Genomic DNA, 24,596 nt, shown 5'->3' on the forward strand with positions numbered 1-24,596 from the left:
GCTTCTCACCCCCTCTCTATTGGTTGGTATGCTTCTTGGCGGTAAAAATGGGTCACTAAAGAGAACAACTCTGGAACTCTGAGAGCGGGACTCTGGGCTTTGGACACTTACTGGTCAGGTCCCATATGACTGATCTTCTAAGAATAAACTTGAAATTGGAAAGTCCCCAGAGCTGAAGTGTCGCATAGCAGTGTTTTACAAACTGTATTAGGCCAAAACCCGTTAATGGGTCATAAGATTAATTTGAGGGATCTCAATCAGCATGTTTTATTAATGAAATAGGATGGAAGGCCGGCCGAGTGGCGCGTTGGTTAAGAGCTGGCTTGGGACGCCTGAGGGCCCCGGTTCGGATCCCACATATGAGGGCCAGTGACACTGCCCTCTACAGCTAAGATGCTGAACAACAGCTCAACCTGGAGCTGGGCTGCCATGAGTCGCCGGCGATGGCTAGGCTGCAGCCCCTGCTGCAGTGGGTTGCCATGGGCTACCGTGTGTAGTCAGCAGCCAGCAGTGAGCAGCTGTCCAGAAGCCGGTGACTGATCTGCCTCGCCCGGGAAGAGCACAATGATGGTGCCAACTTGGGCCAGTGAAGCAACGTCCTCCACAGCTAGACTGAAGAACAAAAGGACAGCAACTTGTCTGTTCCCCTTCCCCCAATTCCCCAATTAAAAAAAAAAAAAGAAATAGGATGGAAAGGAATGGGATAGAAAATGCCAGAACAGATCACACATTTTATTTCAATGGTTGTATGATATGTGCTTAACTGGGGTCATTATATAAATTGTATTTCTTGCTAAGGGTCACGTTCAAAGGAGCTTGGAAGTCATTTCCCTAAAGCACTATATCTGCCCCTGTCTGGCTGCTGAGCCACTTATGACAGTTCACAGCTCATCCTCCTTACTAGCCTGCGAACTTCTTGAAGTGGGATTAATGTCTGAATTACTTTTCCTTGGCCACAGTGACTTCTTTAATACCTTATATACATGCTGGGTACTTAGTCAACCAGCTTAAGATTTACTTCTTACTTGTTTTGCTTCTAAGAAAACTTCTAAAACGTACTTTTAAAATTGTCAGGTGCTATTTGTAATTCTGTTTTGTTCAGCTCATAACAATTTTATGTGTAGGCTGGCATTAATATGAACATTGCTTTTTGACCATCTTTTCCTTATTTCTGAGAACTGTGGCCCAAACAGAGGAATTCACAAAATTGTGTTCCACTGAGGCTACTATGCAGACTTGAATTTCTGTTTTTCAAAGAGCTCTCTCAGCTGCTGCTCAGTTGTGGCTTCTTTCTGCTGCATGAGCTCAGTTGTTCCTTTGGTCACTCCCCAAGCATCCGGCTTTGACATTGAAGGGTTGTAAGGCCTGCCTGAGGCGATCCGAAGATTCTCCCAGTATTCCTTCCTGGCCCTGCAGGAACAAAATACACATTAGACTCCTCCCTGCATGTCATCCTCTGTCACTGAGCTAGAATACCACCATGATGCCATTTTGGCACTCTTGAGGCTATGTCCATGAAAACACATTTATTAATTGGTACTAAAACTTTCTCCCCCCAGAATCTGTAGGTCTAAAATTACTTTGAATTTCTTCTTTTAACATATGCATAGGGGTCAAAAGCTAAGAATTAGAAGGGGGACGTTTTCTATCCAATTATCCCACCTCCCTATCCTCACCACTTTCCGGCACTCTGCCTTATGAGCCAGCTGAGCACACATCTGCTGCTTGTCCCAAACCCAGCATTACCTCTCACTTTGTGGATCCTTCCTCCTTCTCTTTTCTATCTCCAGTGTCTCCTTCTAGGTCAGGTCTCATCACACCTGGTACATTTTAGCAAAGGCTTCCTCACAGGTGTCCTTGTCTCAGGCTATTAGAACTTGCTAAGTTTCAAATCTAATCTTGTCCTGGACCCCTTGTGACTGACCCTCCAGGCTCCTTGTTGCCTTTGGGATGAGGTTATCCTGAGCTCATACTCATACTCTCCTCCTCTTCCTGACTTGTGTCTTCTATCAGATTCTGTCTCCGATATCCTCAACCTTCTAGTTTCTCAGTATACCATGCTCTTTCCAACTCCCAGTGCTTTTCTTGTAGGCTGTATCTTTGTCTGGCAATGTAGTTCACTCTTCAAAATTTAGCTTGGCATCCGCTCTCTTAGAAATCCTTCATTAACCACCCCCCTGCCTTTTGTCCCCATGGGCCATTAGCTCAGACCACACAACACCTGTGCATACCTTGATCCTTGAACTTCCTATGCCAATTTGAATGTACCTGTTTATCTCTCTGCCTACTAGACTGTTAACTCTTTGGAGACAGGGCTGTGCCTTGTCCATCTTGTTACCTCAGTGTCCACAACAGTGTCTGACATAGTGCTCAGTTAACGTCAGCTGATAAGAGTGGAACTACTCCCTCTGCTTGGGGCACTCACCCGTCACTCACTTCCCTACCCCATGGGAGCCTACTTAGTCCTTCAAAACCCAGCCACGAAATCTCTTCTACTAAAATATATTTCTATTAGGCAGAGATAGTGCTTCTCTTCTCTTCATTATTATTTTTTATCCATCCCTCTGTTATTAAAGCAGTTCCCACAATATAATACCTCAACTTTCTTACCCATTTTGCTCAGTATTCTGTGAGGTTCTTTAAGCCAGGGGCCATAGCTTTTCATTTCCATATTCCTAGTGCCTTGCACACTGCCTGACTTAAAATATGTTTGTTTATTGTTCATCTTTCCCACTGGAATGCAAGCGCTAAGGGCAAAGAGACCTTTTCTATCTTACTCACCACTATATTCCCAGGTCCAAGAATCATAGTGGGCACAGAACAGATACTTAATTACTATTTGTTATACTTAAGTTATACTTAAATCTTAATAATCAGTCAAGTCAATGTTAGTGTCATCACATGGATGGTTTCCTAGAACATGAAATCACATTTCATTCCAACTTACATTATTTACAGTCTATATTCTTAAATGTTCTCCAGAAATCACTCCATAAGGATAGTTTATAAACATCTCTGTGAGAGAATTTAAGGAGCATAACTGACTGTCATCACACAGCAAATTAGCTGTACTCTTTATAATGACCCCACTTGGACATATTCATAATCTACATGAGTTTGGTTCGGCAAATATAGTTTAAAGGTTCTTACCTGGCTCTAATCCAGGGTTTGGTGTGCATGTCCAAACCACTTCCCCAGCTGCCATGTTTTTCTGAAGCTGGTGGCAAAAACCCCCTTTCTGGAGCCAGCTCCTCTGCAATCGCCCTGATGTGGTAGGGCTCAAATCCACAGCATCCACCAATGTACCTGACCCCCAGGTTGTAGGCATCTCTGGCGTATTTTTGAATATCCCATCTAGTTGCAACTCTGGGCTCCAATCCTACAATAAACAGCATTATGCCCAAAATACTTTTTTAAACAAAATATTCAAAATGAATGGCTATAAGTATGTAATCTTCAATAAGTGAGATAAATCAATTGTTAATATTTAATTCTTAACTTTTCAAAACTATTAGCTACCTTGTGTCTATCCATCAAGTTTTAAGTGCTATGGTAGCCAGCCTTCAAGATGGCTTCTGGGAGCCCTGCCCTCTGATATTCTCACCCTTGTGTAGCCTCCTCCTGCATTATATCAGGTTTGTCTGTGAGACTAATAGAATATGGCAGGAGAATGGTCTCTGACTTCTGAGGCCATGTTGTTAAAGGCATTATGGCTTCTGCTTTGTTCTCTCTTGGAACACTTACCCTGGGAAAGCCAGTTGCCATGGTGTGAGAACACTCAAGCATCGTAGCAGAAAAGCCCATGAGCTGAGGAACTGAGGCATCCAGTCCTCAGACAGCAAGAAACTGACACTGACTCCCCAACAGCCAACTAAGAGAGCTTGGAAGTAGATCCCCCAGTTCCCATCAGGCCTTCACATGACTGTAGCTCTGGTCAATGTCTGAACTGTAACCTCTTAAGAAACCCTGAACAAAAACCACCCAGCTAAGCTGCTCCTGAATTCATGACCCACAGCAACTATAAGATAATAAATGTTAAGTTTTGCAGTAATTTTTTATGCAGCAATAAATAATACAAATGCCTTGCTATTCTTCTGTGGTTCTTCTAGAGTGATTTTATTTTATAATAGCTTACTTCGTTGAGGGTCCCTATAGAATATAGATATGGTATAAGGACCTTAGAATGAAATAGGAGGCTGGCCATGATCTGGCCCTGCTGACATCTCTGGGCTTGATTTCCAAGGTATATATACCCCCACTTCCAAAACACACTGAGAGATTTTATCCCTCTGCCTACCCTGCAAGTATTCCCTCACTTCATCTGCTCTGTCTCTTCATTCAAATTTGTCATACAGTAATATAGTGATGGTAATCCTCCCCTCCTCCCCAAACTCCGGAATATCTGAGCAACACTTAAAATAGGAGAAAAGGATCTTGGAGATAACCTGGTCTAACCTTATTTTTCTGATGAGAAAATTAAGACCTAGAGGAACTAAGGAATTTTGCTAAGGTTATACGATTCAGCAATGGAGCTGGAACCAGAACCAAAATCTCTGCTGATCTCACCACGAGACCATCCTTTTTACCAATCTACAGGTATGATTCATTGGTTGTCTATCTAGGTGTTGATTCGATTTTGATTTTGCATTGAAGTTCAGAAGTCTTTTTTGCCTGTTGGTCCCATCTTTTTCTTCTACTACTGTCTACTATCAGGGGTTTGTGGCTCTAGGGAGAGAAGCCAGGGGCTAGAGATGAGAAGATATGGAGCCATTTCTTCACTATGATAAAGTTCTATGGCTATAGGTTTATTTGGAATTTGCCAAACTCAAAGACATTGAGACAGTGTATAGAATGTGTGTCTTACCAAAGGGGAACTCTGGCAGATCGATAAATCCCTGTTTGCTGCAGTCGGGAGTGTGGTAGGCCAAGGGCTGACTCATCAAGTGGGCTTTCAGCCGGGCAGCCTGCAGGCCTTCCTTCATGAGCTTCACTGTTTGCAAACTAATGGCGGGGTCAAAATGGCAGTTTACGCCCACAATGGAAGCTCCTGCAAGTGGGAAGAACATTTTTTATTATTAGTTTCATATGTACAAAAACAACATAGTGATTAGATATGTATACACCTCACAAAGTGATAACCCCAACAAGTCTGCTACCCCTCTGACATCGTACATAGTTACTATAATGCCATTGGCTATATTCCACTCTCCTATCTTAATTAGGGAGCTTTTATTTGGAATGGTGAATTTGGAAGTACAGCATTTGGTTTTGGCTTTCTGCAAACCTATCTTACCTTTGGGCAAGAATGATTACCAACAGGCAGCAAGTGCTTTCTGTGAAAAGTGCTTTGAAGAGTCTGGTATAATTGAAGTGTCATTTATGCATACTTGGCTGTCCATCTTTTTAAAAAAATCATTAGAGTTTCTTTTAACTTCAAATTTTAGTAGTCAATTTTTCAATCTTTGACATTATATTACAAGCACAATAATTTTTCAGCACTCCCAGCTGCTAGATTGTACCCGTGGTTACCATACCACTTATGTGAGGAATATATCAATGTTCCCTTTCATCAGGCCAATTTAATAATATCACTAATCCAGGCTCCAGGAGCAGTAGAGCTGATGTCACCAAGCTGTGGCATCCAGTGTTCAATGGCAGGCATCTCAGTGGTCCTCACTGGGCTGGATCTACAGCGTGCTCTTCATTCTTGTTCCAGTCAGGCCTCCCTCCCCATCATTCCTCTGAATCAGCTTTTGTCAGGGGCACTGATGACCTCAATCTTGCCAAATCCAGTAGTCAATTCTCTCTTCTCCTTTTACTCAACGTCTCAACAGCATTCTTTCTAGAGGACCACTGCTTCCATCAACACTCCCTTTCTCTTGGCTTCTGAGAACTTCCCACACTCCCTGAGTGTTGCTCTTACCACCCTGGCTGCTTTTTCTAGGTGTCACTTGCAGATCCCGCCTCAATCTTTCAATCCTGCAGTGTCCCAGGACCCCACTGAACCATCTTTTGCTAGTCACCTACATATGTTTTTCAGCCCTAGGGCTTTAACACCATCTATATGCAGAACTCTCCTATATTTCTCTCTCTAACCTTGACCTTTCCATTGGGATTCCAGACTTGTATATTCAACAGGTTTCTTAACATCTTCACTTGGACCTTGACAACCTTTCTCCTTTTTTTCTTTTGAATGTTCTGCTACCAGTTTTTCTTTCCTTGCTTGGCTTTATTACACTCACCAATTAATCATATGTTGGCTCTTTATTGGGTGTCTATTAGGTATAATGGTCTTTGTAAGGGGGTTCTAGAGAAATATAGTCATGGACACTAATGATTTTATAATTTAGCACAGGGCTTCTCAAGGTTTGCTCCACTAAAATGAGGTTCTATGATCAATTAAGTTAGGCAGGGGCTATTTATGTCCCCTTCTTGGAGACTGCCAATATACATGGGCATATCCCAGGCTCTGAGAAGTTCTATAGTTAACAGACCTGCTTAACTCAGTTTAACATAGCATTTTATAAATGTGTTTGACTATAGAACCTAATTAACATTCTGACAGATTGGAAAATGTCAACTGATGATATTCCAAATGAGGGGTATAAACAGAAAGTGTTGTAGTTGCTGAGAGGAGGGATTGATCCCTTGGGATAGGGATGATTGTGTAAGTGCAAATGGATGTAGGATTTGATCTAACATTGTAAGATAGACTAGATTTATTAGACAGATATTTATTAAGGACCTATTATGTGGAGGCACAGAGTACTCAATTTATGTTCACTGCAATGCTATTCACAATAGCCGAGGTATGGAAACAACCAAAATGCCCATCAATAGATGATTGTATGAGGAACTTGTGGTACATTTATACAATGAAGTATTACTTGACCATAAAAAAAGAATGAAATCTTACCAATTATGACAACGTGAATGGACCTAGAGGGTATTATGCTAAGTGAAATAAGTCAGACTGAGGGAGACAAACACCATATGACTCAGCCAGAGTTCTTGCCCTCTTAGATCTTACAATCTAGTGAAAGAGCCAGACATTAAAGAGATTTAAAAAAAATGGGATAAGTGGGAAGTGCTACAAAGGATGTAAACAGGGTATAGTGATTTCAAACTCTGGGTTCACCTACTCTGAACAGAGTGACAAGGGAAGGATAAGGTGCAGGCCAAGAATCCTTGCCAATTCACAATGAGGATGATGAAGGCTTCCTCTGATCTTTTTGAAACAAGTTAGCTTGCTTCTCCCCCCATTTTTATATTACCAATCAAAAACTAGGATTATACAAATTCATTCCTAGATCTAAATAATTGTTATTGTTAATGACAAGTATGAAGTGACTTTCATGAAATAGCAGGAATTGGATAAAAACCAGGAATTAAAAAACAGCCAATCCAAAATCTCTCTGTTCCACAGCATAAGTAAGTCTTCCACTGACACTGAGCTATTCCTTGGGTTTAAAATGAGGCAGCTTTGAAAACCACCTGTTTTCTCTAATTGAAATGAAATCCAATATTAGGAATGGAAATTATATAAGAAGATAAATTAGGTGGTCAGCATTGCATATCAAAGGATTTTTTGATTTATTATACCAATTATGAAAAGCAAAGCATACCAGTAACTTATGAGAATGGAAAAACTTTGGCAAAGAGGGCAGCTGACTTAAAAGTTATTAATGTTTAAAAGCCTCAACTTGAAATAAGTTTTAAAATAAAACACAATTGGGCCGGCCGAGTGGCGCGATGGTTAAGAACTCGCTTGGGATGCCAGAGGGCCCCGGTTCGGATCCCACATATGAGGGCCAGTGACACTGCCCTCCACAGCTAAGATGCTGAACAACAGCTCAACCTGGAGCTGGGCTGCCATGAGTCGCCGGCGATGGCATGGGCTGCAGTCCCTGTGGCAGTGGATTGCCATGGGCTACCGTGTGTGGCCAGCAGCCAGCGTGAGCGGCCAGCAGCCGCAGTGAGCGGCCGTCCAGAAGCCGGCGACTGATCTGCCTCGCCAGAGAAGAGCGCAATGATGGTGCCAACTTGGGCCAGTGAAGCAACGTCCTCCACAACTAGACTGAAGAACAAAACGACAGCAACTTGTCTGTTCCCCTTTCCCCAATTCCCCAGCACTGTTCCCATCCCCCCAATTTCCCAATAAAAATCTTTAAAAAAAAATAAAAAATAAAAAATAATAAAACACAATTATTCCTAATGCTCCTATTGATTTACTAAAATTCTTCTCATTCCTAGTTGTTAAACCTTCAGCATAGGTCTAGTTGCTCCTTTCAAAAGGCTGGTGTGTGTGTGTGTGTGTGTATCTTTTTTTAATTTTTTTTAACATTGTTCTCTTTAGGACTCAATAATAATATTATCAGTATTCATAATAAAAGTAGCAAATAGCGATTCGTAGACAGACCTGCATTTGTAGTTATTTTAGAAGGCTCACTAACTGCAAACCTATCAAAATCCATCATCACCTGCTTTAACCAGGCGCACTGCACACTCGCCGGGGGTCACGCCATGCAAATCTCCCTCTGGGCCAATGCACATGGTCGCTGCCACTGGTTTTCCAGATGCTTTCAAGGCTTCAACTGCCCACACAGCCTCTTCCACATGTTCAAAATACTGAAATAAGATAAGGTTAAAGTACTTTTAAACTTGTTTCCCCCAAAACAATTGGAAAACTTATTCTACTGCTTGGTAATTTAATTATCACTAGATGAGTGATTTTCAGACTGAGTTTGAAACATTTTGAATATTAAGAATTTGAAATTGAGATCTATTTGTATTTTTTTAAATGGAATAGAATGGTGATTTCTTACTGGGAATTGCAGTGAAAAGGTTTAAAGAACCCTGTATTAGATTAACTGAATCAAATTTAGTAGAAGCCCTAAATTGGAAAAAAGCTTTCAAAACTAAGTATTACTATTACTCGTCATGCAGGGAACCCGATCTCACATGGTCCTCATGAAAGCAAAAGGCAGAGGAAATGGACTAAGTGTGCTGGTCTCCTCTTTGATTGTCTTTTTGTTTACCTCTGCAATCAAGAAGTCCACATTCTTCTTCATAAAGACCTCTAACTGTTGCTGGAATACTTTTTTCACTTCGGTTTCACTTTTGCAGCTCAGGTATGAAGGAGTCTGGCTCACACCTCCTGCTACCAAAGCGTCTCCCTCATCGGCCACTTGCCGGGCAATGTCGCAAGCAGCTTCGTTGACTTTCTGCCCCTAAAATGGTGAGTACATGATACATCTACATTTTCATGTGAAACTGAAACAAAATTGTTACTTAAATGTCCACATCTCAGATGTATGTTACAATAGTGATTTGATTCCAGGGAGTGACAGTGATGGAATAGCTCAATGCTTTACCATGTTGAGCAACTTGCAGTAACAGCAACACCAATAATAGTGATGAAAGACTAAATCTAATGATGGTATCTAGGATATGACATTATACCAAAGATCTGTGAGAGGGTAAAGGTCTTTACGTAAAAAGATCTAGTATCTTCCAACACCTAAGCTGCACTTAGAAGACTACCTACCAAATAACAGTGATGATGATGATAATTTTCCTTTAAGATTAATAAGAATAAAATTCAATTAAAATGACTACAGAATTCATGCCTTTTTCTGTCTTCTGTATTTTCTCAATTAACAGATAAATGTATCACAACTAAGGTCTGTTCTAATTATTTAGACATTAAAAATGGACATTTGTCCTCAAAAAAAGGTACCCAGTGCTGTAGGTCACACAGACTCATGGAATTTTGAAACTCTCTTTTCATTGTAGAGAGGAAGAAACTGTCACCTTGATGGGGTAGGTAAACGGTTTGCTCAGTATCACACAGTTGGTTGTAGCTGAGTTGGGAAGAGTCCAGGTTCACTGATACCTTTCGTCTAATGACCTCTCCCCTACACTGTGTTACATTAAAAACCTGTGAGGGTGTAAGAATTTGTAAGGGTATCCACTCAGCAACTTAGTCAAGAGACTGGGAGAATCATTAATCATTAAATACCTCTTTTTGGATCTGCTTCATTAAATACCTTTCTGTCAATTTGGGAGACTCCAGATAAAACCTAAGAGTGTTGTGCACATATATCTTATTTCTGTATTATGTAAAACAAAACAGAACTCTGAGGAGACTCGATATTTTTCTCTGAGAATTTTGGTGATGACATGTAGTATGTCTACTAGGCCTTTCTAAGAGTGCCACCTACGGTTTTACTCACAGATATTTTCTCTGCAACGTAGTTTCCTCTGTTCTCCAGCTTGTCTTCGCTTGCATAAAAGGTGAAGGTCTGCATGACATTCGATCCAGCTCTGAGGAACTCTCGATGAAGCTGGCGCACTGGGAGATTGAATGAGGAAAGGCATTAATTGCTATCAGTTTAACTGGTGGTGTTTTCAAAAGGTTCTCAGATAAACAAATATGAAAATATCTGCCTAAATTTCTGGTTGCTTGGCATTTGTGCACCCTGGGGGCTAATGAGAGGTAGATCTGGGGTCTCTTACCAGAAACAAGATTGTTTCTACCATGGAGTAGGGTGAAGGGAAGAGGGAGGGCCCACAGAGGGGGAGTAAGTCAACACTTTTGCCAGACAGAGAAGGTGGGGAAGGGCATTCCCTACAGAGACAAAGACAAAGAGGCAGGAACAGGCTTGGCTTTTGTGAAACAGCAGGTAGTTTGAGCAGCTGGAGTTGAGGATGTGTCAGAGAAGTGATGGAAGAAGCAGTTGGAAAGGTGGGATGGCATATGGAGTACAAATGGCCTAGCACGTCATCCCAAGGAGTCTAGGTTCTAGACCATGGGCGTCACAGTAACACCAACAGTTTGTAAGCAACTGAGTGATGTGATTTGCTCAGTGTTCCTGAAAGATGATTCTGGTAGCAGAGTAGAATAAGAATTGGAGCAAGGTTCTCCAACATGTCCATGGATGAATGCCAAATGGCAAAGCTTTCACAGGTTATAGGAAGTATGATAGGAATTTTTTCCATAGAACCAAATGTATTCAGTTTAAAGAATTATATATCCTGTGTTCTAAAATAGCGGTCCTAAACCCTGGCTACCCACTAGCTACCCTGCAAGCTTTTTAAAACTTACGGATGCTAGGGTTGATCCCACAGATATTCTAATCTAACTAGTTTGAGGCAAAGCACAGACTGGGTTTTTTTAAAGTTTCCCCAGCTGATTCTTATTTTCAGCCGTGTTGAGAACTGCCATTCTAAGAGAGTGGAATAATGCTCATCTTACAAAATGATAGTGAGACTTAGCTGGTGTTGGTTTTGTCAGGGGCATTAAATGGGCAAAGCAAGAAGTCAGTAATCCAATATCAGCCCCTGAAATTTATTTTGAAATTGAGAGGCCTATGAAATCCAGAGGCTTGGAAACAAGTACACTAGAGGAAGTTATTGGGACCCTGGGGCTCCGCCTGGAGATGAGTCTCGCATCTTTGCATCCCAGGTGCCTAGCAGACTACAGAGAACATAGAATGCTCAGTGTTTTATTTTCAATGGACAAATAAGTGAGGCAACAGAGCTTCTGAATTTCAGAAAATGGGTTTCTAAGCTTGAAGCCAAATCTTTGTTTCTCAAATCATGGAAACTTTAGCTCTCAGTGGGAATTTAAAAGGACGCCTAAATTAGGGGGCTTTTAATTGGTTTTAATTAGCAACAGAACCAGTGAGACACACCTTATGTGGAGTCCCCATATATTAGTCAGATGAGCTACTGTGATTGGAGCAGGGGTGCAGGGCCTAGGGAATGACATGGTTTATAAACAGGAAGTCCACCCAGGTTGTCCTTGAGTGGATTTCCAGAGACTCTGAAAAAACCCTGGAAGGGTGTGCACATTGTTTGTGCACATAACCATTTTACAGTGCAGAGGTTATATCCTTTTATCAGGTTTTTCCAGAGGGTAGTGACCCAACTCCTTGTTCTTAATTGATTTCATTATTCCACCATGCTTTCCAAAATGTGACCCAACCTAAACTTGCTCAGATTTTCCATACCTCTCCAGACCCAGCAAATCTGAATTCCTTGCCAAATTCAGTGCTGATTCCACTGGGTGCAAGAACCACAACTTTTGGCATAAACTTCAGTAGAAGAATTAGTCTGGTAATTCCTGGATATCCTTTTGATTTCTGCTTTCTGTTTTCTCTCATCATAAGACTCCTGAGTCTTCATCCTCTAACCAGTAATAGGGTGTGACTGCTCACGATGACAAGGATACAACCTATACTAATTAATTACATTCATGTTATGGCTTTAAACTCTTCATTATACTAGTTTTATTTTAGCATCATAGAAGCTAAATGTTACCCAGTCTCTGGACTAAGTTGCCAAGTGGGTATCCTTACAAAATCTTACATTCTCACAGGTTTGTTTTTTGGTTTATTTAGTGCTGCATGGTGTGTAGTGTCCTAGGCAACAGTGTCAGTGAACCTAGAATCTTCCTGACTCTGGTAAAATCAATTGTGTGATGTGGGGCAAACCATTTACCTACCCCATCAAGGTGACAGTTTCTTCCTCTCTACAATGAAAAAGGAGTTTCAAAATTCCATGAGTCTGTGTGACCTACAGCACTGGATATTTTTGAGGACAAGTGTCCATTTTTAATGTCTAAATAATTAGAGCAGACCTTACTTTGGATACATTTATCAGTTAATTAAGAAAACAAACAAACAAAATGCATGAATTCTGTAGTCATTTGAATTGAATTTTATTCTCATTAATCTTAAAGGCAAATTATCATCATCACCGCTATTTGCTAGATAGTCTAAGTGCCTCATAGGGCAGTGGATGTATTTAGCGTTTTGGGGGATGAAATCCATTTAAAACATTCATCCTCTGAATGAGAGTGGTGGTAGTTTCAATGCTATTTTATGTAAATGAATTTGTGCATCTGCTAATTTAGGCTCCGTGGCACCTAGAATTGATATAGATCCTGAAAAGTTTCCCTGCAAGCTGGACTGCACTCAAAGATTTTTGTTAGGACTGGTGCCTGGGCTTGACTTTACAGTGCTGGAAATGGTGATAAAGGGAAGGCTATGCTATTGGTCCACAATCCCTTAGCCAAGCCATCTTGGGACCAAATGTATCTTGGAATCCTGAATTTTGGGGAATTTTAGAAAGTTAATACAGCACATATACCCCTCTCATCAGGGTCTGAAGTAGACTCTCCCAATCAAACACATTAATATTTTTTTTGGCATCAAAATATATGATTACCCACACTAAATAGGATATAATTATAAATATCCTCACATTAGTTCAGGTCACATTTTGCTCCCAAATGATTTTGCTACAAATTTATTATCCCACTGAAGAAATACTGCAAAATTTTATTTGACCTTTTAGAGTTCGCTGTGGAATTCCAAAGACTTGCCTTTCTCAAGTTAAATTTACAAGGGTAATATCTAACTATGCTCTGTACATATATAAGTGGGAGACATTATATATATTTATACACACAATCTCCCTCAGGTTTCATTCCACCTCTCCTCCTGGCCATAAAAGATTTGTGGCCAAAAAAGTAGTGAGAATAAGGTGTTTAGGTACAGGTGCAGGGAAGGTAGATAATTGAATTTAAAAAGGGTAGGGCTAGTATACAATGAATTTGACTAGTTGGCACATATAAAATGAAGGAGGGCCTATCTGAAAGATAGTGATTGATACTGTATCATGTAACATAAAGTGGGTAAGGAGGAAAGGTGGACATATGCAGGAGAATGGGTAATAAACACTAAAATGGAAGGGATGGCGTCTGAGAGTCTTGATGAGGTTGAAGAGTAGCAGTATTAGAGTGAGTAGACAAGATAGACGGTGGTGGTCCGAGAGTAGAGTGCTGGTAACTGAGATTTCAGAGGTGGACAGCTGTTGGTGAGGTCTCAGAGTGGGCTGCTGAGCTGGGAGTGGAGGAAGAGTTCAGTTAGGGATGAGGAGGAGATCAAGGCACTCAAGGGAAGAGTGTTGGATGGATCATCTGTACGGACATTGATGTCACCTAGAGAGGTGAGGGAGGGAGGGGCAGAGAGAAAGGTGGCAAGCCAGGTACTAGACTCATCTAGAGTAAGTGGCAGGGACCAAGAGGTAAACATAGGTGACAGCAACAAGGAAGGCCATTATGCTTATCCAACATGTGAATCCATACTGACATACCTAGCACAGTGCCCAGCAGGCAATAAGAAATATCTGGAAAAGTGTTCTTTTATGAGAACTTCAAATGGAGCGATGCACCAACCTGCTTCTGGGTGTTCCACAGCAGCTTCCGGGGTCCAGGGACCTGCCTTCACATAACCCCTCTTCTCCAGTGAAAACACAAACCCTCCATCTCCAATCACAACCTCTCCAGAATTTAAACGTTCTAGGATGCCCTAAAATTACAGGCAAAGGGGAAGAAAAAAAGCGAATTGAGTTTTTAAAATAATGTTCTATTTGTAGTCCTTTTGCTATCATATTCTTGAGAAATATGATTTATTATAATTTTCAGAAAGTATGTGTATTTTATAAATTCATGTTACTATCTATTAGGCACAACAGCTAGCATGCTCATATAATGAAAATGTGTGTATACTTGTGTCGGGGGGTGGCTGGGTGGGGAGGGGAGTCGGGGGTAGGTGAGAAGGTGGTCTTTCAGAACACATTAAAGAGTTTTGAAGAAAATGGTAGGAAGATGTTATGTTTGAACAAATATCTGTGGAGGGATTAAATGAAAAAGTTTTGTTGTAAAGCCTCAAACAAATACTTAAGCACGCATTCTTAAATTGGTGAAGGCTAGTCTTTCTTCTTATTCTATCTACAAACCAAAGAGGTGATTAAAATTGATGAAGTTATAGTGGCACAATAATGCTATTAAGGTATTTTGAAGACTGAAAAGTCAGAAGACACTTGATAAAGATAGAAGGAAGAAGGTAACTACCACAAAGGTGGCCAAACCCCTTCTATGAGTGGTATTAGAATCCATTTTTCACAACAGCAGTTGTGGTATGCTGTCCAGGAAGTTAAGAGCACGCACATTTGCACTCTACAAGTGCAAGATGACAAGAACAGGGAAGAGACAACTAAATAAAATATTTGTAAAATGATTTCCAGCCCAGTCTCCATACCTATTCCATTTATACTACCATGCAATAATGACCCTGGTGTTAATGTAACTTTCTAGTGTAAACATTTTTTTTAAATTTAGAAGACTCATAGAATTTAAAAATAAATGGCACCCTATATTCAATTTAGGTCACTCCTGATTTTACAAATGAAGAATGAAGGCCCAGAATTCTGAGTAATGTGCACCAAGTCTCCCAGGTGAGGGGTATAGGGCTTCCTGGCTGTTTTATCCTTAAATGGTGTCTAGATTTTATTTTAATTGGGGGTGGAGAGTATGGGACAACCCTGAAAAGACCATGTAAAGGAATAACTTGGAATGTACTTACTTATTGTGTTTCACTTATCACCATAATGGTTGGTAAAACAAATGCTGATATAATGACAAAGGTTACATAAATCTGTGCGAGCTGTTCATAGGATTTTGCATCCTAAATCCTGGCCACCTTTTTAGAGCCTCTGTATTTTAATCCTCTTCCCCTACACTGCCCCTTCCTATGTTATTTGGTCAGGTAGTACTCAGAGAGAAGACACAAGTGACATTTTCACTTTAAAGCAATAAAACAGGAGCATCATGCTATATGTTCCTGAATATCCCTTCCAGATATAAAATTTTTCAAGCATAAAAGTCCACTAGATAACTACAAATATACAGAATTGATCATGTGATTTTATCTGTCATGATTTCAATGTGTCTAAATGCCACATCTTAAAACCACAACTTTGATCATCATGGCCCAATTAAGAAGCTACACATATAGCTAGTCAGTGCAATTAAATAAAAAATATGAACAAGGATAAAATAAATGAGATATGACTTGTTACTAACTTTCATGTGACTTAAATAACTCATGACATTTTATTCAAGTCAGTTAGCAACTCTCATTGAACATGTGTGTGTTTTCAAATTCTAGCACCACAAACATTTACATACACAGCCTAGCTAAGAATTTGATATTTGCTACACTAGAGTGGCTCTTGGTGATTCTTTTACCACACTTTTCATAAATTTGTTGAGCCATTACATCTAGAAAAACAATATCTTAGAGTCTAGTGCATTTTTTAATTACCTGGACTTCAGGCTTTTCTGTTCCTAAGCTAAACAGCTTTTTTTAAAAAGTGGGATGTGCTATGAAAAAAAATGCTCAAGATATTGTTTTGTGAAAAAGTATTATAAAACAGTATGTGTAATATCAGACCATTTTTGTATAAAAAGTACATTTTGTCTAGATAACAAATTAGCAGGCTGTACACCAAAATGTAGCAGATGGTACATTTCATAGTGCTTTTCCAAGTTATTTACAATGAACATGTGTTAGCTTTGTAACATATATTTTTAAAAAAAAATGTAGACACATTATTGTCCATATTTTAACACTGACATATGCATGGAAACAAGGTTACCACAGAAATTTTTCTTTTCATCTTATGTCCATCTGTTGCTTATATAATCTTTCAAAATGTTTCATTTTCTGAGTTTGAGTTTGGGGAGTGGGTTAGAATCCATGGCTATGCAAATGGAGCCAAACCAAAAAAAACTTTTAAAATCTCTATAGCAATCATCCTTTCCGGTCCACATCAGCTCTTCGTTTAGATTTATGGATTGGGGGAAATTCTCAACCTCATTTAACTGGTGACAACTTATAATCATTTGCCATCTCAACCTCTTCCTCAGGCCATCAACATGCATCTATTAATGCTTCATGGCATTTAAAATTTTAACTGAATTAACTTTTTCCGTTGTGTGATCTTTTTTATTTGGGGGGCCATCTTTTAGAAACTGGGCATAGCCCATTTCCTAAAGGGATGGCTGGCAATGTAAATGAGAGGTGGACTTGCCCTTAAGGTCCTTCACAGCTGTGCAGTTGGCCTGGCCCCGTTTGCCTGCCTACCGTTCCCTCGGACCTCTGTCTGCCAGGCTGGGCGCTCTGGCACCCAAGGATTAATTAAGCATATTTCCTCCTCCTTGCGTCCTTCTCTTCCCATCCTCCCAGCCATAGTCCCATGGTCAGTCCATCCATCCACCCATCAATCCCCCAAACTAGACAAAGGTCGACAGTCTGGACTGGAACACTCGCCCCAACAAGGGGAGAGATGTGCTTGTTGTTAATCAGGTGCTGGAACTGCTATTTTTAAAAATCTTATTAACAACCCTTCCTCAATATCTTAGGACCTCGGTGCCCATTTTCGAGCCCCACATGGTGCATTTTGTTGAAACCAAATCATGATCGCTGAAACCAAACTGCGGGAGAAAATGTACCATAGCCCAACCAAGCTGCGGCAGGGCGGCTGCGCGCCAGGCAGAGACCACAATACCCCAGAGTGGCGTGGAGGCGCCAGCCAGAAACTGTGCGGGTCTGTACTGCGCGCCTCACTGCAGGGCAGATCTAGGGTGTAGAGGGGCGCACGCGGCGGCGCGGACACAGACACAGACACGCAGGAGCCAGGGCGCCACGAGGCGCCCTTGGTCCCACGGTGGTGGAGGAGGGAAGGAGCTGCTTCTGTGAGTCTAGGAGCTGCACCTCTGGGGGAGTGCTCTGGGATTGGCTTGCAGGACTCAGATGTTGGGAGTATCTGAGCTCTAGAGGTACCCTCACGTCAGGCTGGGGTGCGGGCCAGTGGGTCCAGACCCACAGCCTTGGCCGGATTGGAGCCCTCGGGTCCCCTGAAGACTCACCTTCTTGGCCTTTTTGCCCCCAATGGGTGCCATCTTTGTGGTGTCCGGACTGCTACTCGGTACAGATGCTGACCGACGAGGCTAGCGTTTACTCCTGCAAAGTCCAGAGCTGCCCCGCGGCCGCAGCTGGGCTCTTTATACCCGCTGCTCGGCGCGGGGTGGTTTCCTCAGCCTCTGCGCGGTCCAACGCGGGCCTCGGGCGGGGAACACGCCCACCAACCTTTATTTGAGGCCGGCCACTCGTTTGGAATCTGCCCTGAGGAGGAGATGATCGGGATTGTTTTCCCAAATGGGTGAAAACAGCGTGAAGTAAAATAAGAACAAAATTAATGAGGTCTGCACTCGCTCAGGTTTCAAACCTATCTGCTTATAACCCCTTTTGCCCCTGGAAAGTCCCTGGCCCTGATCTACCTCCCCCTTGCCTGGGATCATGCACCATGACCTACTTAAGCCACCTGTGAAAGCCCCTAAGAATTTCATTCATACCCAAATATTTGTCAAAGGCCAGGGTACAAAATTATTGGATGCGGAGGCGATGTCCTGGAAGTCAGCCTAAAGTGTCATCTGTGCGATATACAGCCAGCTGCTATATAATGAAACACAAATAAGGGCATTTACAGAAGCGTCCGATACTAACCCTGAATTAGTGGATATGTTCAATATGACCGTCTCCCCTTACACCCAAACATCCCTTGCAGTTTCTAATAATACAGTAGTTTCTAATAAAAATATCTTCGCATGTTTAACCAGGGCAGACTTTTAGCATTTATACATAACAGTGGAAATGTATTTTAGAGACCTCAAAATTCACTGACAAGACTATGTATAAAAACGCATAGGCATTAAAAAAACTGGAAGAAAATAGAAATGCTGGCAGTAGTTATCTGGTGATGGTGGTATTAGGGCTTGCGTTTGTTTTACTCATTATATTTTACTGTATTTTCCAAAATATCTTTACGATGAAAACACATTAGTTTTAAAATAGTAAAAACATTGCTTTTAAAAATATACAGTATGGCAAATCGGTGGTCCAGAGAACAACTAAAAACCCTGAAACAGAGTTCAGAATCTTTTACCCAAAATAAAAGCACACAAGAAAATTTTGTACGTGGAACAGTAGCCTCTGTTTCAACATATGCAAAGAAGAAAATTACTGTGGCAAATGATGAATTAATACAAATGTAATATTTAAAATGATTTGCACTTGAGATATAATTGAGAAAGTAGAAAAATCCTTTTGCTGCTGATAATCAAGTTTAAAATGGGAAAAATGGAAGAATTGTGGATGCATATATGTAATTCAAATAATCTAATATTTTACCTCTCCACCAAGAATGAGGAATGAGGCAGTATCCTTCACAATGCCTAGATTTTTTTTTACCATTTAACGCATTGGACCATTGGAGTAAGTAATAGTTTAGTTAGTTAATATGTTAACTACTTAGAGTAGTAACCTGGTGAGTATTGATGAGGCAAGCAGGCTTAAGAGTGAGCCCAGCTGTGGCCGCAGGGAGCAGCTGCAATGGTGGGTACCAGGCGCTAGAGGGCGGTATCATGGCTCTGACAGTAAAAGCTGAAAGCAGACGTGCTCAATTTCACACGTTATCCAAACTCAGCAAAACTTAGAAAATATTTTAAACTAGCAGCATTTCACTTAAAAATAAGTTGTGAGTTTTAAATACATAATATAGAGACACACATGGCAAAGTTTTAAGAAGTTTCCCCAGCTGCTATTCCCAGTTCAAGTCCTACCTGGAGGAAACCACTACTACCTGTGAACTGTTCTTCCAAAGGAACTCTATACATATCTAAGTATTCATGTAGAGATAAGGATTTGTATTTAAATGTAGGGAATTTTAGTTATTTAAACGCTTATCCACCTCCACTTTTTCCAAAAATGACTTAATAAGCAGTTGTTGAAATATTATAGATTTATTTTTCCTCAGCTTCTCAGTTCTCTACCTCCCCACCCCACCCCAATGAGGGCCATTACAAAAATTCACCTACTCTTCCCATAATAAATAATACCCAAAGTTCGTTGAGTTCAGTCACTGAGGTCACAGCTCACTCTATGTACCAGGCAGTATATTAGACCTTTTACACACATATTACAATTTACTCCTCACAGCTCTGTGAGGTAGGCACCGCCTCTTTGTACTCAACAGCCATGAACTTGGGGAGTTAGGAGAGTTATCAGCATGAGCTCTGAAGTTCCTTTGCCCCATTCCCAAAGGACTAAGTCCACTTGGATACCACCTGGGGGGTGAGTTCTGTCCTAACTGTTCTTGGGAGGCTTCCCATGTTCTTTGTTCTCTGCCAGAGCCATGAGATGAGGAAGATGGTAACACTGAAGTCTTTACCGCCTACAAAGACGTTTGGGGTTAGAGATAAATCCTGAGTGGACAGAGGAAGGTTAAAGCTGGAGATCAACCCTTTCGGTTTTATAACCTCCAAAGAGAGGTCTTTCACTAGTGCTTTGCTCTACTTAGAACCCCATTTATTCATGCAACAAACATTTAAATACTATTCGTACAATGTTTCCAACACCGTGCTTGTCTCTGGAGGTAAAGCATAGCTCCTTTTTTCCAAGGGGGAGACATACACCCTCTCATATAAGAGTAAAAATGTCTCCCTTTTCAATATGGAGATTGGAAAAATGTCAGGCCTTTTCACTTTCCATTCAATTGAAATCATCTTTAAAAATGAAAATGGCTTTTCATAGATCTCTTTCTATTAAAAATGCTTCATTTAGCCTTTAAACCATTGAAGATGGTTTATGTTTTAACACCATATAAAACAACGTTTGCAAACTGGTGACATGGGAATGGGGGTCTCTCTGTGTTTTCATCGGCAAAGCCAGTGTTGTTAAAAAATGAATGTGATTTCCTTTATGTGGAGCCTTTCCGTTTGCCAGTCTGCCCCACACCCAGTTGTCCTACAGTCTCCTGGTTCACATATTTAACTTAACTTGAAGGCATTTGAGTTTTCAACTTCTGCTGTAAAAAGAAGGTGTATTTGGGGCTATCAAATATATGTGACATGTCCTTTGGTCAGCGTTCTACCAAGCACCCCCCAAATTGAAGGTTTCACTTTCCTTATATTTTCTTCGTGCCACTAACCCCAGTTATTGTTTTCTGCCACCTCCCAGGATCATAATAAAGGGATGATGGGGTGGGCTTTTCATCTAAAACTCTCTTTGCTGGGTGCACTTTTTCGCTTTATTTCTTCTGTTAGTACGTTATTCCCCCTCTTCATCGCAATGGCCACATTTATCCCAGCATACCAGGCATATCAAACCACCTCACACAATCACTTTCCTTGTTTTCTTCATATGTAAAATTCAAGTTGAAGCTAGGTGACTTTTTTCTTTTCAATTGGCTTCACGTAAAGTTAGTCTGGGATAAACTAGAGCCTAAGATAAACAGCCTTTCCCAGGATGCTTTATTTGCCTTCTCCTTTTGGTCAGCATGCACTTTCTTAGGTTGGTTCAGAGGTTGCTTTTGGCCCATGTTTGTGCCTCCATCTCCTGCCCATTCCTAGTTCCTGGAGAAACAGCAGAGTTTTTTGTTTTTGCTGGACTGTTCAGGGCTTCCGTTCACTACAGATGAAAATGCTTCTCTCAGAGCTGGCTGATTTGCCAGCTTGTACAGAATCTCCTGGATTCCATCAGAGAGTCCTCTAGCTGAAGTTCCTGTGAATCCTGGACACCCCTCCATTTCTCATACTATCTTTCCAGTGTGGCAATTTTGTCCCAAGTTCTTTTTTTTTTTATTGGGGTAACTTGGTTAGTAAAATTATATAGGTTTCAAGTGTACATTACTATATAATACATAATTTATTTATTGCATTGTGTGCTTAACACCCAGAGTCAGTTCTCTTTCCATCACCATGTATTTGATCCCGTTTACCCTCATCTACCACTCCCTCCCCCTTACCTTCCGTAACCACTAAACAGTTGTCTGTGTCTATGAGGTTTTTTTTTTCTTTGTTTGTTTTTGTCTTGCTGCTTTGTTGCTTTTGGTTTTATATCCCACATATGAATGAAGTCATGTGGTTCTCAACTTTTTCTGTCTGACTTATTTTGCTTAGCACGATAATCTCAGTATCCATCCATGTTGTCACAAATGGCACTATTTCATCTTATGACAGAGTAATATTCCACTGTGTATATGTACCATTTCTTTATCCAATCATCTATCAAAGGACACTTCGGTTGTTTCCAGGTCTTGGCCACCATGAATAATGCTGCAATGAACACAGGGGTACATATATCTTTACAGATAAATGTTTTCAGATTTTTTTGGTAGCTACCCAGAAGAGGGATTGCTGGGTCATATGATAATTCTATTCTTAATTTTTTGAGGAACCGCCATACTATTTTCTATAGTGGCTGCACCAATTTACATTCCTACCAGCAGTGTATAGGGTTCCTTTTTCTCCACAACCTCTCCAACACTTGTTATTATTTGTCTTGTTGATAATAGCCATTCTAACCTGTGTGAGGTGATATCTCATTGTGGTTTTTATTTCCATCTCTCTAATAGCTAGTGAAGTTGAGCATCTTTTCATATATCTATCTGTTGGCTGTTTGTATGTCTTCTTGGAGGAAGTGTCTGTTCAGGTCTTCTGCCCTTTTTTTTTTAATTTTTTAAGAATAAACTTTTTTTTAGTTTCAGGTGTACAGAACAATGCAATAGTTATCCTTTTCACCCCTCAAAAGAAACAACCCTCCTCCCCCATCTACTGCCCTCCCACCCCCAATATCATACTTCTCTACTACAATTCCATTGACTCCATTCCCACTCTCTACTCCACATCCCGTGACTGTATGTATATATAATTATAGTTGACATACAACATTATTCAACATCAACTTCAGAAATACAGTGCAGTGGTCAGGCCTCTATAACTGTCTATGAAGTGGTCTCCCTAACAAGACATGAGTCCATCTGAGTCCCCTAAAAATATTTACAACAGTATTGATTATATTCCCCAGACTGTCTTTTCTATCCCTGAGGCCATAGTATAGTTACCAATTTGTATTGTCTCATCCCTTCCCCTTCTCCTTCATCCCCACCCCCTCCCAACTAGCAACCCTCAGTTTTTCCTCTGGGTCTCTGAGATTATTTCTGTTTACATTTCTCATTTATTTAGTTTTTTAGATTCCACATATAAGTGAGATCATATGGTATTTGTCTTTCTCTGACTGACATTTCACTTAGCATAATGTTCTCTAGTTCCATCCATATTGTTGCAAATGGTACTATTTCCTTCTTTATAGCTGAGTAATACTCCATTGTGTAAATGCACCACAGTTTCTTAATCCAGTCGTCTACCGATGGGCATTTCAGTTGTTTCCAAGTCTTAGCTATTGTGAATAGTGCTGCAATAAACATAGGGGTGCATATATTTTTTTGAATTAGCATCTTGGGTTTTTCTGGATAAATACCTAAGAGTGGAATTGCTGGGTCATACGGTAGTTCCATTTCCAGTTTTTTGAGATACCTCCATACTGATTTCCATAGTGGCTGCACCAGTCTGCAGTCCCACCAACAGTGCACCAGGGTTCCCTTTTCCCCACAACCTCACCAGCATTTGTTGTTTGTTGATTTATTGATGATAGCCATTCTGACCGGGGTAAGGTGGTATCTCATTGTGGTTTTTATTTGCATTTCCCTAATGCTTAGTGAGGTTGAACATTTTTTCATATGCCTGTTGGCCATCTGTATATCCTCTTTAGAGAAATGCCTCTTCATATCCTCCGCCCATTTTTTTTTCATTACAGCAACAATGAAGATGTATATTTTTATGTTATGAATTTGATACTATTAATATTGAGCACTTCCTCTGCCCATTTTTTAATTGGATTGTTTGGGGGGTGGTTTTGTTGTTGAGTTGTATGAGCTCTTTATATATTTTGGATATTAGCACCTTACTGGAGACTTTGCAAATATCTTCTCCCATTCAGTTGTTTGCCTCTTTGTTTTGCTGGTGGTTTCTTTCGCTGTGCAGAAGCTTTTTAGTTTGATATACTGCCATTTGTTTATTTTAGCTTTTACTTCCTTTGCCTTTGAGGTCAAATTCATAAAATCCTCTTGGAACCTAAGGTCCATAAGTTTAGTACTATGCTTTCTTCTACGGAGTTTATTGTTTCAGGTCTTATGTTATCTGCCCATATTTATGTGGGTTTATTTCTGGGTTTTCAAGTCTATTCTATTGGTCTGTGTATCTGGTTTTTTGCCAATACCATGCTGTATTGATTATCATCACTTTGTAGTACAAGCTGAAGTCATGGAGTGTGAGACCTCCGGCCTTGTTCTTTTTTCTTAGGATTGCTTTGGCTATTCGGGTTCTTTTGTGATGCTGTAAAAATATGATTTTTTTGTTCTATCTCTTTAAAAAATGCCATAGGGATTTTGATGGGTATTGCATTAAATCTGCATATGGCTTTGGGAAATATGGACAAGTTGTCTTTCTACCTCTGAAATTTCTCTCTTCTCATCCACCTTTCCTTTAATGTTTTCTTATAGGGTAATTAGCCTGTCTTCTGTGGTCATGTGGCCTTTTGCTTCTTTTCTTAAAAGAAAAAAAACAACCAGATAACTATATGAGCACTTACTATGTGGTTTTAGCTGTACTAAGTGCTTCATGGGCATTAATGTAATCTTCACAATAAGTCTAAGAGGTGGGGACTTTACCATCCCTGTTTTACTAATGACAGCATTGAGACACACAGATTAAATGAGAACTTTTCTAAGATCATGTCTGATACGGAGCTGGGAGGAAGACTTCAGCCCAGGTAAAATGAAGTCAG

General features: G+C 40.6%; 1 protein-coding gene across 1 annotated transcript; it reads right to left on the reverse strand.

The window, feature by feature from the left end:
* Positions 1 to 710: 710 nt before the first annotated feature.
* BHMT (betaine--homocysteine S-methyltransferase) lies at positions 711 to 18,141 on the reverse strand. Its single transcript, XM_019641035.1, has 8 exons — positions 17,783 to 18,141; positions 14,246 to 14,378; positions 10,236 to 10,354; positions 9,039 to 9,230; positions 8,481 to 8,628; positions 4,865 to 5,047; positions 3,151 to 3,379; positions 711 to 1,410 (listed from the first exon to the last, which is right to left on the reverse strand). The coding sequence occupies exons 1-8, from the start codon at positions 17,813 to 17,815 to the stop codon at positions 1,227 to 1,229; spliced, it is 1,221 nt and encodes a 406-aa protein (XP_019496580.1). The 5' UTR covers positions 17,816 to 18,141; the 3' UTR covers positions 711 to 1,226.
* Between the last annotated feature and the right edge of the window lie 6,455 nt (positions 18,142 to 24,596).

The sequence above is a fragment of the Hipposideros armiger genome, unplaced genomic scaffold (assembly GCF_001890085.2).
Source record: "Hipposideros armiger isolate ML-2016 unplaced genomic scaffold, ASM189008v1 scaffold_55, whole genome shotgun sequence".
Lineage (NCBI taxonomy): Eukaryota > Metazoa > Chordata > Mammalia > Chiroptera > Hipposideridae > Hipposideros > Hipposideros armiger.

What these genes read in the sequence shown, in the direction of transcription:
- BHMT (XM_019641035.1), bottom strand. Translation starts at nt 17,815, where the DNA reads ATGGCACCCATTGGGGGCAAAAAGGCCAAGAAG. An exon ending in TGGACTTCTTGATTGCAGAG is followed by an intron (nt 8,629 to 9,038) that starts GTAAACAAAAAG and finishes ATCTTATTTCAG; the next exon opens with TATTTTGAACATGTGGAAGA. An exon ending in AAACCCTGGATTAGAGCCAG is followed by an intron (nt 1,411 to 3,150) that starts GTAAGAACCTTT and finishes TTGTTCCTGCAG; the next exon opens with GGCCAGGAAGGAATACTGGG.